The sequence below is a fragment of the Cydia pomonella genome, chromosome 25 (genome assembly GCF_033807575.1).
Source record: "Cydia pomonella isolate Wapato2018A chromosome 25, ilCydPomo1, whole genome shotgun sequence".
Lineage (NCBI taxonomy): Eukaryota > Metazoa > Arthropoda > Insecta > Lepidoptera > Tortricidae > Cydia > Cydia pomonella.
This window is the reverse complement of record NC_084727.1, coordinates 9714901-9733482: the sequence shown is the minus strand read 5'-3', so window position 1 is coordinate 9733482 and position 18582 is coordinate 9714901. Positions and strand designations below refer to the sequence as shown.

The following is an 18582-nucleotide window of genomic DNA, read 5'->3' as shown; positions in this document are numbered from 1 at the left end:
AATCGTATTTTATTCAAGTGTGACGTTTTGTTTTGCTTCATAATCAAAGTGCTGTCATAGTCGTAACGGTTGATCTTTGTTAATTGTGTTGTATTATATCTTTGTGTTGTTGGGTGTCCAAGGCCTAGTTTATCCTCTGGGTTGGAAGGTCAGATGGCAGTCGCTTTCGTAAAAACTAGTGCCTACGCCACATCTTGGGATTAGTTGTCAAGCGGACCCCAGACTCCCATGAGCCGTGGCAAAATGCCGGGACAACGCGAGGAACAAGAGAAGATTGTACGAGTAGATACTAAAATTTTCCGTACCAAAAAGTAGTTAGATTAAAGCCACTAGATGGTAGACCCTACTATGGGAAATAGAGTCAGCGTGAAGTGTAAGGGGCAGCACCTGCTTAGAAGCGAGGATTGTTTTCGCTTTCGATTCAGGTCACGAGATGGCAGATCAAATACAAAAACTCAGCAAACCTCTTTTCTTTCTCCTAAATAAATCTGAATAAGAACTTGAATCAACTCCCGTCATTCTTGTGTCATCCTTCGTGAAAATCAGTGAAAATGGTGGTCTTATTAACATTATTCTTTATCAAAACTTGCGCTTGCGTAACTATGCCTGTTATACTTATAGATCCACAAACTGTTTTGAATCCAGACATTTCTAACAACCCCTTCGACGTTATGTCTTCCGAGAATTTTGCTTCTATCGCCCTTGACGCCATACATAAAGGGGACAGCGTACTCATTTTCGTGGAAGAAAAATTTAGCGTAGAAGACATAGCTTCAAAAGATAAGCTCGGCAATCCGTACAGCTATATACATAAGAACTTTCTAGAAGATAAAGCGAAATATATGCCTAGAGTTGTAGAACCGTTTAAGACTTTACAGAGGATTCTACCCCTGAAAAGGGATAATGTCATGAATACTGCAACCATGAACTTTGATGATAGATATAAGTATCATTATATACATTTTGAGGAGGGTAAAGATAAGGAAACTAGAGTACAGACGCTGAGGCGACATGATGATTATATTAAGAATGCTTTCATGTATTGTCGGTCGAAGCATAAAGGTATGTTTTTCGAGTTTTTTAAGCAATATCCCTATAAGCATCCTCACATCCTTAGCTACTACGGTCACGTTACGCGCAGGGAAGACGACGCAATGGAGAGGCTGGTTGTTCAGGGCAGAGTGGATGGCACAAGACCCAGATTGCGGCTGACCAAGTGAAAGCTCTCACCGGGTCACCTCTGAATCTGTGCACGCGGCAGGCAATAAATAGAGAAGCATGTCGGGAAACAGCGAAAGAAGCCGTACAACGACCGCAATGACCACGACTACTCTGACAAGAGTATACGAGTAAGAAGAGAGGAGAAATCCCTATAAGTATCAGTAAACGTAATGTAATGACATGCTGCAAATCAGCGGCATTCACTGTTATGCTGATGATAGTACGGGTCTTCTACATCGACCGCACCAATATTTCTCGAGAAAACGTCATCGAGAGCCGAAACAAATTTGCGTCTGAAATTGAGACTTCCCTAAAAGAAGTCTCTGAATGAGCTCGGCTTCACTTAGTCCGTTTTAACCATACAACAACGCATATTTGCGTGTTTAACGCAATAAAGTGTTTGTCTTGTCTCCACGTTTTGAGAGCACTCCCCTCACGACAGCCAGTATCGAAATCACGCCGCACACCCCAGCTAAGCTACCGGTCGCCTTCACCGCGACCCCGAAACCTGGGCCCGCTCCAACGGTATCACCAGGCTAGGGGTCGTGGGGTTGGGTAACGATCGGTAGCGAAGAGCTGGCCTACACCAGCCACACACACCGTCCCCGAAAAGACGGCCAACTGACCTCCCAGCGACCCGCGACAGCCGCCGCAGCCGAAAAGCAGAAGCGGCCCCTCATACCCCCCTGACGGGGGGTATCGAACGACATCCAGTCCAGTATCGGAATGCTTTGGCGTTGACATCTCGAGTGAAGTCCAGTTCCGTGGTCATTTAGAAAGTAAGGCCAGATTATCCTCAAACAAAATCTGGGTGCTCAACAGGGCCCAACGGGGGGCCCACCGCCTACAGCGTTATAAGGCGCAGGTTCATCCACACATGGAGTAATGTTCTCATCTATGGGCAGGGGCACCTCAGTACAAGCTTCTCGAGACAAGAGAGATTCGAATAGTCGGCTGTCAGCATATTTCAGCTTGACTCCTCGTCGCTGGGTAGAGATATAGGCTTGATCTGCATTTTCTATCGCACGTATCACGGGGAGTGCTCCGAGGAACAGTTCGGATTAAACCCTGCCGCTTCTGATGGTTGGCAGACCTCAACTGTGCATTTATCCAAACACTTCCTGCCTCGCACAGCTAAACTGTGGAATGAGCTATAGCCTGCCGTATTTCCCGACCTTTAATCTTTCAAGGAAACGTACTCCCATCTTAAAGGCCGGCAGCGGACTTGCAACCACTCTGATGTTGGGGGTGTCTATAGGCGACGGTAATGGCTTACCATCAGCAGATTCGTATACTTGTTTGCCTCCTATATCATAAGAAAATTTGCAATATTCTTGAGTCAGTACTTTAAATTACTGTCCCGCTTTACACAGTGTCATTGACCACCAGCATCATGAGTGGGACAGCAATATGTATAATTATGCGCGTGCGATAGAGATAGAAACAGGTGGGTCAATGTACAAAATTCCTCGTGCTAAGCGTCCTTCCCTTAGTAAGTTTTCCTAATTTCAGGGCCAATACTAGTCTTCTATACGGGCAAGTCCAACCCCATGCTGGACACCGACCGGACATACAAGCGACCCAGCCCCAGCAAGCGAGACACGCCGCCCGACACCATCATGTTAGTGACCGATCAGGCGCTCATCCGGCTCTCTGGTGCGTATATTGGCAATAAAAAAAATTAAAATTGTTTATTTGGATATTATTAATCCATAGCGCTTTTAGTAAAAAATCTTAATATCTATCCTATTATCTATGTTAATCAACTACAAACTAATCCATGCCTAACCACCTAACCATGAGGCTTTGCCCTATTTATCCCTCCCAATCACCACACCGACCCAGTATTTAATAAATAATAATAAATAAAAACATTTATTTCAGACAGAACCCATACAATCTTGTTAGTTAATCTTAAAAACTAATTATTAATTGATGTTCTTAACTAGCATTACAATTTACGACTAAAAAGTAAAATAAAATAAATAAATAAACATAATAAGCACAACATAATAGGGTCAGCAGTGTTTGACAACATGCATGGACGCGTCCACCGGGCTAACATAGGGTTGTCCCAGCGGTTAGCAAACACGCTCAAGATGCGATTGGGACTGCCGCGCAGACGGGACATGAGCGAAGCACACCTTTTCCTCATGACGGCCGCAAAGCCGTCTGTCCTGGCTTCGGCAAACATGCCAGACGCGCTACAGTGTCGCGGCAGCCCCATCAGCACCCGGAACGCGTTATTGTATTGGACGCGAAGATCGCTGTACGCTCTTTGCGTATAATTGCGGTTTAGTGGCAATTAGTGAGCGGGCAGTCTAGTCTCTCTGCCAACAGTGCCAACGTCCTCAGCATGCTGTTGCTGCTACCGCGCACACGTTTCAGCAGAGAGGCAATTCGTTTGCGCCTAATTGCAAAGAAGTCATATGCCCTTGCCTCCGCGAACATGCCAGAGGCACTGCAGTGCTTTGGTCGCTTCAGCAGCATTCTGAGGACGTTGGGACATTGTTTGTAGAGGAGGTTGTTGGGCAATGTTGGATAATGTTGGACATGTGCGACGCCAATATTAGTCTTCTACACGGGTAAGTCCAGCCCCATGCTGGACACCGACAAGACAAGCGACCCAGCCCCAGCAAGCGAGACACGCCGCTCGAGCTGGTGTGGTAAAAATTTAGTTTTCCATGAACCACCATATTAGCTATCAACGCTTTGTTTTTTTGCCCGAAATGGGCAAACTGTTGGACTTTTTTTGTATACCTATTTTGACATGCTACCTCATTGTAGACAGTTTTGACAATTAATTAATGTTGTAGAAGTGGTACACCACGAAGGCCCAACGCGCACGCATCTGATTGAACCGCGCGTGTCCACGCGCAGGTTTGCGCGTCGGCGCGCGTCGACGCGCGTATTTTATGATGGCGATTTTGAACTGGATTTCAACTTCGAGTACCTGCGGGATGGCTGGCTGCTAGGTGAGCTATTTCACCTTTTAACTAAGAAAAAAAATCTTGTATGTGTGTGCGTTATAACGCCTTCTAATATAGCGCTTATTACATCTACCTGTCTATCTATTTTATCTTACGGTGGCCGGCCCGGCCAATGAGAATATAACCACTCAGCCACCGGCCTGGCCGGGCGGACGGGGCTGGAGGCAGGGGCCGAGTTTCCCGCAATGTTTTAACCTTTTCTACTCCAACGACGGATATATCCGAACTGTAGGTTCAAAGCCAACGACGGATTAATCCGTCACAGACCACGCAACATACACCTACGTGCATATGCATAAAGTTTAATTTCAGTTTTGACACTTCGGTGACGTGGCCCGAGTGACAGCTTTTGTGTTTGACACGGTGTCGCCGTCGAAAAGGTTAAATACTTATTAAAAAAATTGGTTGTCTGTAAAGTCGGTTTACTGACGATAGTTGAACGTGACAACGTCATAAGAAACGCTATAAACAATTGACACCACATTCACTTTTCACTGCGGACGTATCGCTCATTCAAGTAGGAGAGAGACAGATGTCGAACGCTACCGAACGCGGAGGCCGATTGTGCCTCTTTGCCGCTCGTTGCGTGCTCTCGCTTGCACTTCAAGCCTTAAATGGAACGCCTCAGAGCGAGGTAACGCCGCATGAGTCATGTTTTTTCGTGCGTGCAGCCGGCTCCATCGAATCGAATTATAAGACGTTGTCACGTCAAAAACTACATAGCCTCGATCTCGAATTACCAAAAATATTGAACACAACTAGAAATGACGATTATAAAAGTATATTTATTTTTTACAAGCTTTTTATTTAACTTCCAATCTTTGGTTGTGCATAATTATGTTTGCTCCAGTCAGAAGTGAGTCTACGCTTGCAAGATTTGACCCGAACCAGTGGGGGAAAAATGTAGTGTTCGAGTAGACCGCGAGCCAGGAACAGATTTCCATGCAATCGCCTCTCGGCCGAAAACTTGTGTAGTGGTTAACGGCTAGGTATGATGAATCCTCATGGACGTCAGCTGCCGCTCCGTTGGTGGGTTGAGAAATGGCAGCCACCGAAACACGTTAAAAAATTTGTCATCGCCTCCCGTTTGATACTTTGTCAAATGATAGTTCAGATGCTATTGTTAATTAAAAAATCGTCAGCCGGTTATATCGCGGTGGTAAGGACATCAGCTGGTCGCATGAACATGTAGAAAATAAGCGCTATACCTTTTTATGATAGCAATAACAAATCATGAAACTTTGCATTAAGCATTTCATCAGGCGTTAAGGTCTGAAAGCCATCAACGGATTACGCAAATTACACATTACGCATACCTTGCCGCACATAAAGTGGTAAGGTGCATATTTTTTACATGTTTATTTTACAGCTGACGGTCATTCCACCGCGATAGAACCCGACGACGGTTTTTTAAATTTAAAACAGCATCTAGACTATCATCTGACAAATTATCAGCCGGGAGGCGATGACTGACGAAATATGCTCCTGGCCCGCAGTCTAGAGCGTTCTCGACTCAGCTCAGCTCAGCATTGGTAGGGTTGGCAAAACTTGACGCCCTTTGCGTGAAAACCACAGATAAGATAATGACATGAATTTTGACAACCATAAATAGCCGAAAGGGATAGTTCCATACATTAGAAAGGGGCAACATGATTAGTCCCTGAATCGCTGTCAAATTTCGGTTTTGTAGGAAGTTTCCTTTCTGTACGTTAGTACTATATTTGTTCTGTGGCCGAACATACATACATACCTACTTATATACGAACATTGTAAGTTAAATAAAAATTTATAAAATTGCATTTAACATATTTGCAGACAGCGTCGTCCTACTAGAAGACGGCGAGGAGGTCGGACGGACGACCATGGGCGTCGGCGCGCCGTACGACTGGTCCTACTTCTGTAGTGAACCCCTTATCATAGGCAACTCGAGGGATAAGAGCTACGTCACCATAGCCAAGTATCAGGTATAATGTGACGCACATGTGCGTCAGGCGCCATACGACTGCTACACTTCTGTAGTGAACCTCTCATAATAGGCAACTCGAGGGGTAAGAACTATATCACCATAGCCAAGTATCAGGTATGTGACGCCTATGTGCATCATGCGCTGTATGACTGGTCCTACTTCTGTAGTAATCCTTGCATCATAGGCAACTCGAGGGATAAGAGCTACGTCACCATAGCCATGTATCAGGTATGTGACACCTATGTGCGTCATGCGCCGTACGAGTGGTTTAACTTTTGTTCCGAGCCTCTCATCATAGGCAATTCGAGGGATAAGAGCTACGTCACCATAGCCAAGTATCAGGTATGTGACGCATATATGCGTCATGCGTCGTATGACTGGTCCTACTTCTGTAATAAACCCCTCATCATAGGCAACTCGAGGGATAAGAGCTACGTCACCATAGTCAAGTATCAGATATGTGACGCCTATGTGCGTCATGCGCCGTACGACTGGTTTAACTTTTGTTCCGAGTCTCTCATCATAGGCAATTCAAGGGATAAGAGCTACGTCACCATAGCCAAGTATCAGGTATGTGACGCACATGTGTGTCATGCGCCATACGACTGCTACAATTTTGTAGTGAACCTCTCATAATAGGCAACTCGAGGGATAAGACCTACGTCACTATAGCCAAGTATAAGGTATGTGACGCAAACGTGCATCATGCACCGTACGACCATCAGGCGATTCTGCTCATTTTTTTTATACGACGTCGGTGGCAAACAAGCATACGGCCCGCTTGATGGTAAGCAGTCTTCGTAGCCTATGTAGGCCTCCAACTCGAGAGGAGCTACATGCGCGTTACCGACCCTAACACTCCGCACCCTCGTTGAGCTCTGGCAACCTTACTCACCGGCAAGAGCACAACACATCATTAGATTCTTCTTCTTCTTCCTCGCGTTGTCCCAGCCACGGCTCATAGGAGCCTGGGGTCCGCTTGACAACTAATCCCAAGTTTTTACGAAAGCGACTGCCATCTGACCTTCAAACCCACAAGGTAAACTAGGCCTTGTTGAGATTAGTCCGGTTTCCTCACGATGTTTTCCTTCACCGAAAAGCGACTTGTAAATATCAAATGATGTTTCGTGCATAAGTTCCGAAAAACTCATTGGTACGAGCCAGGGTCTCGCGCGACCTCCGGATTGCAAGTCGCACGCTCTTACCGCTAGGCCACCAGCGCTTGTGAGATACCTATCCTACATCATTGGATATAATTTGATTTTACAGGTGGAACCTCTTCAAGTCAACTCGAGCAACCTCAGGTTCGATGAAGAAGCCGTGGGTGGTGGTGACGCTGGTGGTGGTGATGCTGACGGTGGTGGATCAGATAAGAAGACCTTTACTAACACTCAGAGCTGCGGTAACTTTGAAAATGTTTCCTAGATTCAACGAGCATTAGTAATGAACTTTAACCTTTTTGACGCCAATGACGGATATATCCGCACCGTAGGTCCAACGCCGAAGACGTAATCCGTCACAGACCACACAGCATATGCATAAAGTTCAATTTCAGTTTTGAACACAACAACTCTGGTTTTTTGGACTCAAAATCACGCGGATTATTGATTAACCTGTCGTTTAACAAATGCGGATATTATCAGCCAATTGTTTGTTGTCCCCGTCTACTGCTCCCTATCCGCGCGGGTCACCCCAGGTTTATCACGACGGATTTATTTCGGAAATTCGGAAATTCGCAGTGGAAAAGCAGCTTTATTTTGATTTTAAATAAAACTGCTTTTCGACTCCGGGTAAATGACCGGTAATCTCCGTACGTATACACGTTCGATTTGAAGCTGGCCCCGAGCGGCTATTCTTTTGTCTATTGTTAACTAAAACCGCGCGTGCCACTACCCGCAAAAAAAGGGACATATAATTCTAAATGGTACCTGAGCGCGGGCTAGTCCAACACTCAAAAAACCAGTGTAGGTGCGCTCTCCAATAACGCGCCTTTGTTACGCGTCTTGAGGAAACATTTTAGATTGGTTCGGCAGCATTCGAGTCGCCGGCACTCAGTAGCCGTAGAGGGACCACACAAGAAATCGCAAATTATTTTTCCATTTGTTAATTTTGAATCTTATTTCAATTACCATAGGAGTTGTAATTCAATAACCGGTTAAAGTGACCGGACCCTTTTTTTGCAGGTAGTGGCACGCGCGGTTTTAGTTAACAATAGACAAAGGATTAGCCATTTGGGGCCAGCTACAAATCTAACGACTATAACAAATACGTGGCACAAAATACTGACCGGTAATCTCCGGCTTCGGTAGATATCGGGGCGCTTTTTTTGACAGTTTGGTAGACGACAGGTTAAAATAAAGAAAAAAAAGTGTTCCCAGTTTTTTGCACAAGTTTCAGTTTTGTGACCGTCCATACAAAATGACTTTTTAAAACGATTGTCCTCGCGATTCTGAATTGAAATAACCGAAATGGTGATGGATTTTTAAAAGCAGTAAATGGTACACTTTTTTCCGAACATTCCCTTATGCCATTGCATTCGTTTCGTTCGTTCCATTCGTGCCAGCTTTCGTGAAACGACCTGTTGCTGTAGAACCACATACCACACTCTAGCGTTATAATATTAGTAGAAATTTCTAGCATTATTATATTGTCCCCAGGCACCAATTTCAACTGCCACATCCTAGCCGGTCTGTTCGTGGCGTTTATGGTCATCACCATAACGTTCTGCGGCATCGCCGTACTGTTCGACTGCAAAAGCAACGATCGCATGGACGACCCTCATCAGAAGCCTCTAGTTATAGTGGCTCAGCTGTAGTGCCACATGACGCACATGTGCGTCACAGGCATCAACTTCAACTGCGACACACATTATGGTCATCACCATAACGTTTTGTGGCATCTCCGTAGTGTACAACTGCAAAAGCAACGACCGCATGGACGACCCCAACCAGAAACCTCTTGTGATAGTAGCTCAGCTCTTGCCGCGCTAACGAAAACCGTTGCGTAGCTGTAGAGCCACATGACGCACATGTGCGTCACAGCACTTTATAACTGCACCAGCAAGAACGCATGGACGGCCCCCTTAACCAGAAGCCTATCGTTATCGTAGCTCAGCTCTAGCCGCGTAGTTGTAGTGCCACATGACGCACATGAGTGTCACTTTGATGAATGACTGCGCAAAACAATGATCATTTACAGTATTTTATTTTCAATAACTTATGCGTATATTGTTAGGATTATTTTAGGTAAAATAAAATTAACAATTGTAACTACGTAGTTAGTTTGCTTTATAATAAAATTATTTAAAATAACATGCTATTTACTATCCACGCTGACCACATTTTTAATATTTATTGTTAATGTATTTAAGGTAAGTCATACATTGATTAAGATGTGTAAAATCTAAAACAAATTCGTGCTTCGAATTTGACAGGTAAACGAGATGGCGCTATACAGCTCCATACATTTAGCGGTAACTCTGAAATTAAACTTTCATGGGACATATTCTAAAATATTTAGATACCACGGTTACACTCATTTGAATTTCTCGTCGCTATTGGCAACATGTTTCGAACCCATCGGGGGTCCTTCGTGAGGCTTGAGTGCTCGTGTCGGCTGCACGCCATGGCTCCGTGCACTGCGCGCCGCCCGCTTCACCGCGCGGGGCAGTCCGCAGACGGAGTTGCCTCGAGCTCGCACATCTCGCACTCAGTGAGAGTGAGAGAGGTATACGAATTTGCGGCGCCTTAATCGTTCTTATGGATGTGGTCAAATCATGGGTTCAAAGTGTTCAAACCTCGCCAATGTCGTATTATAGAACAGAGGGTACATTTATTCGATAGCGTGACGTGACGTACGCGTTTGCGTTAAGTCTCATTTTGTATGGGATTTAGAAACAGCGCGCCAAGCGGAACGTTTTGGAAACTCAAAATCCCATACAAAATGAAACTTCACGCAAACGCGTACGCCACGTCTCGCTATCGAAATGTACACTAGGGGTACAGAAAAACTTACTAAAACGTAAAAAGTTGACTAAGTATGCAGATCCTTATCATATACTCGTATTTATAAAAAACGTGAGGTTAATAAATGGGTCCTAAAATTATAAGCTCTTCGTCATTGCCAAGATCACAACGACCTCGCAAATAACATCGCTCAAACATAGCGATAACCAAATAAAGGAGTACACAACTTGTTCATAAGTCCAGCGAACTGGTTGCATATCAAAACAGGTCGGTTTAACATCTGTAACTTATTTTTACCTTGAGTTTGTATTTGTTCGAGCAGACGTCACGTCTTGGCTTAATACGCCGGACGTCGGGTTTTTTTGTTTAAAAAAAAGTTGACGTGAATTTAGGCGGGAACTGTTAGGTTCTTTCTGAGAGACACTTTTTGGTGTAGTCGTTTTGTGATTTTTAAAAGGTTTTCGGGAGTTTAGTGTGTGAAAATGTGTTTAAAGATTGTGTTTTTGTTTGTGTTTGTTTTTGTAAGTTCAGTGTCGCCTCAAGGATCAGGATCGGGAACTAATGGGAAATGTAAGTTGTTTACTTCAAAAATATGTTATTAAAATAATTGTAAAATATCTACCGCTTGTGAAATTCTAAAGAACAAAATATGAACACATAAAATATTTTAGGGATATTTCCTAAGAATTTCAGCCCTTAATGATAAGCTTGTTTAAGGTTTGTATTAGTTAAAGTTACCTACCTTTTTAGGGTTCCGTAGCCAAATGGCATAAAACGGAACCCTTATAGTTTCGCCATGTCCGTCTGTCTGTCTGTCTGTCTGTCTGTCTGTCTGTCTGTCTGTCTGTCCGAGGCTTTGCTCCGTGGTCGTTAGTGCTAGAAAGCTGAAATTTGGCATGGATATATAAATCAATAAGGCCGACAAAGTCGTACAATAAAATCTAAAAATATTTTTTTTTTAGGGTACCTCTCCTACATGTAAAGTGGGGGTGAATTTTTTTTTTCGCTTCAACCCTAGAATGTGGGGTATCGTTGGAAAGGTCTTTCAAAACTAATAGGGGTTTTCAAGAAACATTTTTTGATAAAGTGAATATATTCGGAGATAATCGCTCTGAAAGAAAAAAAAAATGTGTCCCCCCCCCTCTAACTTTTGAACCATAGGTCCAAAAAATATGAAAAAAATCGTGGAAGTAGAGCTTAAGAAAGACATTAAATGAAAACTATAGCGGACATGATCAGTTTAGCTGTTTTTGAGTTATCGCAAAAAGTTTTCCCTTAATAGTAAAAAGACTTGCTTTAATTAGGTACTGATTATGCAAAGCCTATTTGTTTAACTCGGGTGAAAGGTACCGTTTCATCACTTGGTTAACAATTTACTATACTTTAAGCTCCATTTTAGCTTATTGTGACGGAAGAGTAACTACGGAACCCTACACTGAGCGTGGCCCGACATGCTCTTGGCCGGTTATTATAATTATTATTTAGAAATTAGACCGCGAGTATTGTCTTTAACTTCTTTTAATATTTTTGATTGGTTTCTATACTCTGGCAAACGCAGTTTGTCAGTAGAAAGAGGCGCGAAATTCAAATTTTCTATGGAATGACAATCCTTCACGCCAACATATTTAATGATACCGTCGTTTCTACTAAAATGACCCTCGAAAAAGTTGGGTCATTTTAGACCCCCGAAAAAAAGAATAAATAAAATTATTTTATTTCAACCAAAATTAAAGTACCTATTAATGTTCGTCTAAGATAAGTCTGCCCTCATATGAATGGAACAAAATGTGGAAGTGTCAATATAAAGGCTAATTCGACCAAGTTTTACTCAATTGTATACATTTGATTTATAAAACCTATGTATTTTTTTTAAAGTCAAACTGATAAACCTAGAATATATTATGCTAAAGCGATCGATATAAAAATCAAAGTGATTTGTTAAGATTTAGTTACTGGAAATCGTTTTCTCCCGAAATGAAAATTTCATCAAAAATTTACGTGCGTTCGATTAGAATCGCAAAGCTATGCTTTCCTCTTATTGTTTACTTTTACCTACTTGGGACATATAGAGAGACATCCCTTTTATTCCAAGGAACTGTAAAATTCCTAAGAAATAGAACTATTTGTTGAAATTCCATGAAACTACATGGAAATACCCGATTCTCTAAGCTACAATAAAACAAGTATCATCAGCAGGCATCGGTATCAGTATGAATATGAATTTTATTGCTAATGTCGACTCCATAGCTCGCTATAAGTCTTACCGATAAAAACTCCGATGCCTGTAGGGCTATGATGGTCGGCTCTTTATCATTTGTCACCATGCCTGTCACGTTCTAACAAGTAAGTGCGAAAGTGACGGGCATAGTGATAAGTGATATAAATGGAACCATGATGCCACCACTGGTCATCCGTCAAGTGTCATGTCATATTTTGGTATAATAGCCATAGCTCTGTCCCTATGTTTGACTTTTTTCGTTTTTTTTTTGTGTAAAATATAGGAGCAAAAACATATTTCATACAAATTTTTAAATAATTAAATATTAGAAAAACAATCAAACATAGGGGCATAGCTGTGGTGGATATACAATAAACTGTGTCAAAATCTTTTGATTAATGTTAATATCTTGGTATAATTCTGTATGTATTAATATATGTATGTTTATTTGTATTAAGTATTTGTGTAAGTTTATCAATATATAGTTTATATTCATATATAGTCTCGGTTACAAATTCATTTACTTTAAAATACACTGCACCCAATGCCGGATTTAGAGGTGTGGAGGCCTCGGGCAATAAAGGAGTGGAGCCTCCCTGGCCCCAAATTATTTTCCAAATAAAATGGTAAATTTTCCGAAGTCTCTATTGTGGGGGCCCCTCTTTTGTGGAGGCCCCGGGGCTGTAGCCCCGGTTGCCCTCCCCTAAATACGGCCCTGACTGCACCTACTTAATCTTTCTGGTTTAACCCATTGGTTGACTGGTAGAGAATGCCTTAAGGCATTAAGTCCGCCATTTGTATCTTCATGTATTGTGCAATAAAGATTAAATAAATAAATAATATCCATAGAGGAAATTGTGGACTGCTTTTGTATGGACCATGGCGGTGGTCTATCCTCTTAACTTATTTTGTGCTAGAGGCTGCGCTCCGTGCCGCCCCCTCGCTCCGGGGCCATGGCCCCTTTTGGGGCAAATACGCCCCCACAAAGTCATCAGGAAAATCCAAATTAAGTCATTAGAATTGCCGGTATAGATTGATTAACAGTAAAGTTATTATTGTATGCTGTTAAATACTTAATTATTCTGATTTCCCTAACGATATTTTAATGATTAGAACCGGTTAGGGTAACTAGATAGACAAAAATGCAAGTTATACAATGAGTACCAAAGATTAGTTAATTTTACGTTATAATTTCCATAAATAAAAAAAATTGGAATAATTATCGATACTCCAGCTCTCTGCCATATTTCTATTTGTATTTATACTCGTATTATCTATATAATTTTTATTTTGCCCACCTATGTAAAATTCCTCTAGACGGTTATTGTTCTTCACCCCAATGGTTAACTGGTAAAAAATGCATTTTGGCTTTAAGTCCACCCATGTGTACTTCTGTGTTTCATTACTTTCATTATAATATTCACAATTAAAAAACTAACATTCATAATTAATTAAATGCAAGGGCACCGCGCTGTTCCGACCAAAAAACACCTAATTATCATGACCTAGAAAAAGTTTAATGTCTATGCTTCCTTTAAATTATTTAAAAACTAAAATTTACAACACGTAAATACGTTGCATCATCAATGCAAAATACTTTATTCGCTATCAACATTAAGATTCACAAAAAATATACGATTTAAATCTTGGCATTATAAGTCACGCCTTGGTGACGATGACGTAAGCATCGGCGGGAAAACATTCGGCCTTTTTGGTCATTATTCGATGCCCCAGAATATGTTAATCGATAAATCGATACTTCATAATTATACCCCTCAATTGCTCAAATGTTAACTGGAAGATATCCCTTAAAGGGATGATTAGTTCGCTTTGTACTAATGATAAGTGTTTTTTTTCATGTTTTGTATTCATTTTTGTACAATAAAGAGTTTTACTACTGCTACTATAAGTAATAAATAATTCTTCTATATTTTTAGCCAATAGATAGATATTAGTTAGTCAGACCAAGATAAGTTGGCAGCGATTTTGACAGCCCAGACAGTGCTTATTGTTATTATCTATGTGAATTCCAATTTTCGCATCTTTGTGATCTTACGTAAAAACTATGAAAACCCGCTCCTAGCTCACAGGGGGGGTGAGAAAAATAAGACATGTTTGACCCCCCCTCTAATACATAATAGACGACCGGTCTGGCCTAGTGGGTAGTTAGTGACCCTGCCTACGAAGCCGATGGTCCCGGGTTCAAATCCTGGTAAGGGCATTTATTCGTGTGATGAGCATGGATATTTGTTCCTGAGTCATGGGTGTTTTCTATGTATTTAAGTATTTATAAATATTTATATATTATATATATCGTTGTCTAAGTACCCTCAACACAAGCCTTATTGAGCTTACCGTGGGACTTAGTCAATTTGTGTCATAATGTCCTATAATATTTATTTATTTATTTTATATGAATGGCACCATATCGTTACCCTCCATACCATACTTTCTAATAAAATTTTAGTATAAAATAGGTACAATCAGACCAAGCTAAATTTTCATGCCATTTACAAAATGTGGTAGTGTCATAATTAATGACAAATTACTATGAAAATATAACGTTTATATAATGACACTCTTTCACTTTGTTGTCCAAAACGATGCCGAGTTAGTTTACTTGGACGGACTCTGTTACTTACGGCCGTATCTGAAGTTCTGAACCATGCTTATGATGTTACAGCGATACGATACCGATCGGAAAGCCTCAAAAGTGACGTAGTTGAAGAAATGTCAATTTTGAGACCGGTATCGTATCGCTGTGACATCTTATAACAATCTATGGACTTACATGGTTCGAAATAAAGATTCTATATACAACCGTGGGCTGATAAAACCTGACAAATTTTAAAGGTGTATTCTTGACCGCATTTAGAGACTAAAATGTGATACAAAGTTTCCTGAAATCGGAATTTAGAGATAATGACAATTTTAGTAAAAAATTGTTTCTGTAATAACTTAGTGAAAAACGCATTTTTGGCTGCGACGCTGCCACTATGTGACTTGGTTTAGATATACCTGTTGGCAGACATAACAAAGATTTATAAGAAACTCGCAATTTTTGGTGTAAAAAAAAAAAAACTTTACGTTATTCGTTGTAACTAATTAGTTTTTTTTCGACAAGATGTAAGAAGAAATAACGTGTCGTATAAAGAAAAAGAAAAAAAAAATTTTTTTTGTCTGATAAAAACTTTTTTTTGCCGAATTTTTCCAAAACTTATAAATTTTATTAGATTGAATATCTTTATTATTTATAATGTTTGTTTCTTTAATTTCTTCTGTTGTATGTATAACATTTTTTGCTACTCATGACCTCAGGAATGCGTGGTTAAAATCTGTCGGGTTGTACCAGCCCACGGTGTATATATAAGCATTAAGCTTAGAATAAATTTAAAGTGGAAAAATTACTGTCTTGGGTGAGACTTGAACTCACGGCCTCTGGATCGATACTCCAGCGCTCTGCCATCTGAGCCACCAAGACCTCACCCATAGGCAGCAAATTTTCCACCATATGGGTCTAGGGGAAAAAAATAAAAATAAAAATTTATTCTAAGCTTAATAGCATCGTTCGCAGACGTTTCCGCATGTTCAAAATTAATTTCTTATAAGTATTGTTCGAATACGGCCGTTACTTATTGTGTAGGCGTGAAGCTGCAGTTGTGCAGCTGGGTTTACCGCGCGGGTATTCCCAGACTACATGTAATAAGCTATACGAACTCACTTTTATTTGTAAAGTGTAAATATAAGGTGCTAGCAGTATTTTAACACTACCCACTAGGTCAGACGACCGGTCTGGCCTAGTGGGTAGTGACCCTGCCTACGAAGCTGATGGTTCCGGGTTCAAATCCTGGTAAGGGTATTTATTCGTGTGATGAGCATGGATATTTGTTCCTGAGTCATGGGTGTTTTCTATTTATTTAAGTATTTATATATAATGTATATCGTTGTCTAAGTACCCTCAACACAAGCCTTATTGAGCTTACTGTGGGACTTAATCAATTTGTGTAATAATGTCCTATAATATGTATTTATTAAATATTTACTATTATTTAACTTTACCAGCCCGCGTAGCCAACGCAACTGTCACTGACGGACTAATATGGAAGTGTGATCAAGGGCGTAGCCAGCCAGTGAACTAGAGGGGGGCAAGTTGATATCGCTGGAGGTCTTGGGGGGGGGGGTGGGGGTCGCCGCAGAGGGCATTGGCATGTTGGCTACGCGGGCAGCGGCCCCTGATGATGCATTCGATGCTTATGCTGAATGATGCATTCGAAATAGAGTAAAAGTCGTGTGTGTAGTGTTGGTAGGAACTCGATTCTTTTGAGTCGGAATTTGAAGAACTCGACTCATTTTTACGAAACTCTGCGCTTAATAAACTTCTGAGTCTTTTAAGTCCCGAGGCGAGTCTTTTTGAAGAGAACTCTAAAGGGCGAGCCTCCGAATTTTATTTTTTCGAATTTGAATTAAATTCTCCCTATTTTAACAATTTGTTATAATTGTTAAAATAGGTTAGATTTGACAAATTTGCGCGTCATCTTGGATGAGACGAAATATAGATACCCAAATCACATATGAACATCAGGTAATTCTGAAAATGAAACAAAGAAACAAAGCTCATCCTCACTTCCTTGACTCGTGGCACACCAAGAACAAGCGGGAATCTCGCTCGTTTCTGCCCAGGCCGCGTAGCCAACGTGCCTATCGTTCACGCTCCGTGGCGAACGAGACGCAACTGTCACAGTCGCACTAATATGGAAGAGTGATAGGGAGAGATGACTACGATACGCTACGGAGCGTTAACGATTGTAACGTTAGCTACGCGGCCAGACCATGTTAGTGCCACTGTGACAGTTGCGTTTCGTTCGCCACGAAGCGTGAACGAAACGCACGTTAGCTATGCGGGCAGAACGTACAATTTGTGGAATGTGCTACTTTCTGAGGTGTTTCCCTTGCGCTGTCAATGTAGAAATGTACAACATTAAACATACAACACATGTACACATAACATCACATAAACACATTAAAAGTGGTAGCCAAACTATTCAATTTTCACAACTGGTATAGATATTTTGCTTTTTTTTTATTAAAACGATTTGCAGCTTGCTGGGAATTGATTCTTAGAAAAATCTAATTAATTCTTAATTCTATTGGCCTATGTCTGTGCAGTCATTGTACGGTTTATATTGATTGTGTAAGGTCTTCTGCTCTGCCAGCCGCAAGGTCATCGGACCGGGTTTTTGTGTCGCTAGACCAGTCCCACACAAACACCAAGTACCTATACTCAATAATTTGCCATGTCCTTGACTGTGCAGTACAGTCATGTCTGAAAATATCGAAACGGACAAAGTTCCAAAAATATGTATACACCTTATTGCCCATAATACAGGATATTTATTTAGTCACCTGCAATGATTTACGGGCTGAATGTAATGTATAGGTCATACTGAGCAACTTTTATTATGACAAAAATTCCTGATATTTTATTATTGAAAAATAAAAAATAAAAACTACATTAAAATATACCTACCTTAAACAAAACTACATAAAGCTAAAAAGGAAAAAGATTATCTTTTTAACAACAATTTAAACAGCCAATATTTTTTCGCAATTTCGGGGTTGGTCGCATAATAAAAGTTGTTCAGTTTGACATAAATATTCACCCCGTAAATTATTGCAGGTGACTAAATTAAACATTCTGTATAAAGGTGTATAGGTACATATTTTTGGTACTGTGTCGTCTGTATATGTATATTCAGACGTGATCGTACAGTACACTTTATACTCGTACGAGCATTATGAGTACGTTTAGTGTAATCGCCATCAAATATATCAGAGCGGTCAAGGTGCTCAAAAATATCTGAACATGCACTTTAACATTAACATAAAATAACTAAGTACCTACTTTAAAAAGCGCTAAAAACGGCCAAATAAATGCGCCGCAAATAGACGTCTCAAAATCGGCAACAATAAACTCAAAATCAAAACGATCAGACAGATAATTTCTTTCTCATTCCGTTCCCAAAATTTCGTTACGATTGGTTAAGCTTTGGAGGAGGAAAATGTCGAGAACAAAACCTCGATTTCTGAGATTATTATTTATTATGCAGGATTTTACGCCTAAGCTGAAGTTGTCCTTATCGCACTAATTATAAGAGCCTTCCCCGTCAGCGCGACGGAGATATTTACCTAATACATAGTATATCTAATACGTAGTAGTTTGAT

General features: G+C 41.0%; 3 protein-coding genes and 1 non-coding gene across 4 annotated transcripts in view; 3 read left to right on the top strand and 1 right to left on the bottom strand.

Moving 5' to 3' along the window:
- Positions 1-451: 451 nt before the first annotated feature.
- Positions 452-1436, top strand: LOC133531396 (uncharacterized). The gene has a single exon (XM_061869602.1). It carries the CDS (start codon positions 552-554, stop codon positions 1218-1220), a length of 669 nt encoding a protein of 222 aa, XP_061725586.1. The 5' UTR covers positions 452-551; the 3' UTR covers positions 1221-1436.
- Positions 1437-2161: 725 nt separating this feature from the next.
- Positions 2162-10215, top strand: LOC133531395 (uncharacterized). Its single transcript, XM_061869601.1, has 5 exons — positions 2162-2877; positions 4038-4196; positions 6027-6175; positions 7447-7579; positions 8835-10215. Exons 1-5 carry the CDS (start codon positions 2772-2774, stop codon positions 8990-8992), a joined length of 705 nt encoding a protein of 234 aa, XP_061725585.1. The 5' UTR covers positions 2162-2771; the 3' UTR covers positions 8993-10215.
- Positions 10216-10398: 183 nt separating this feature from the next.
- The window catches only part of LOC133531390 (transferrin), a 33629-nt gene continuing 25445 nt past the window's right edge, over positions 10399-18582 (top strand). Inside the window, exon 1 of the mRNA XM_061869590.1 lies at positions 10399-10712. Within this exon, the coding sequence (XP_061725574.1) occupies positions 10625-10712 (88 nt within the window). The 5' untranslated portion in view covers positions 10399-10624. The remainder of the gene's footprint in view (positions 10713-18582) is intronic.
- Trnad-auc (transfer RNA aspartic acid (anticodon AUC)) lies at positions 15769-15841 on the bottom strand. Its single transcript has one exon. It is a non-coding gene; the product is annotated as a tRNA-Asp (tRNA).

Coding starts and splice junctions, on each gene's coding strand:
- LOC133531396 (XM_061869602.1), top strand. CDS start 552: ATGGTGGTCTTATTAACATTATTCTTTATCAAAACTTGCGCTTGCGTA.
- LOC133531395 (XM_061869601.1), top strand. CDS start 2,772: ATGCTGGACACCGACCGGACATACAAGCGACCCAGCCCCAGCAAGCGA. Junction 4,197..6,026: donor GCGGGATGGCTGGCTGCTAG/GTGAGCTATTTC, acceptor ACATATTTGCAG/ACAGCGTCGTCCTACTAGAA. Junction 7,580..8,834: donor TACTAACACTCAGAGCTGCG/GTAACTTTGAAA, acceptor TATTGTCCCCAG/GCACCAATTTCAACTGCCAC.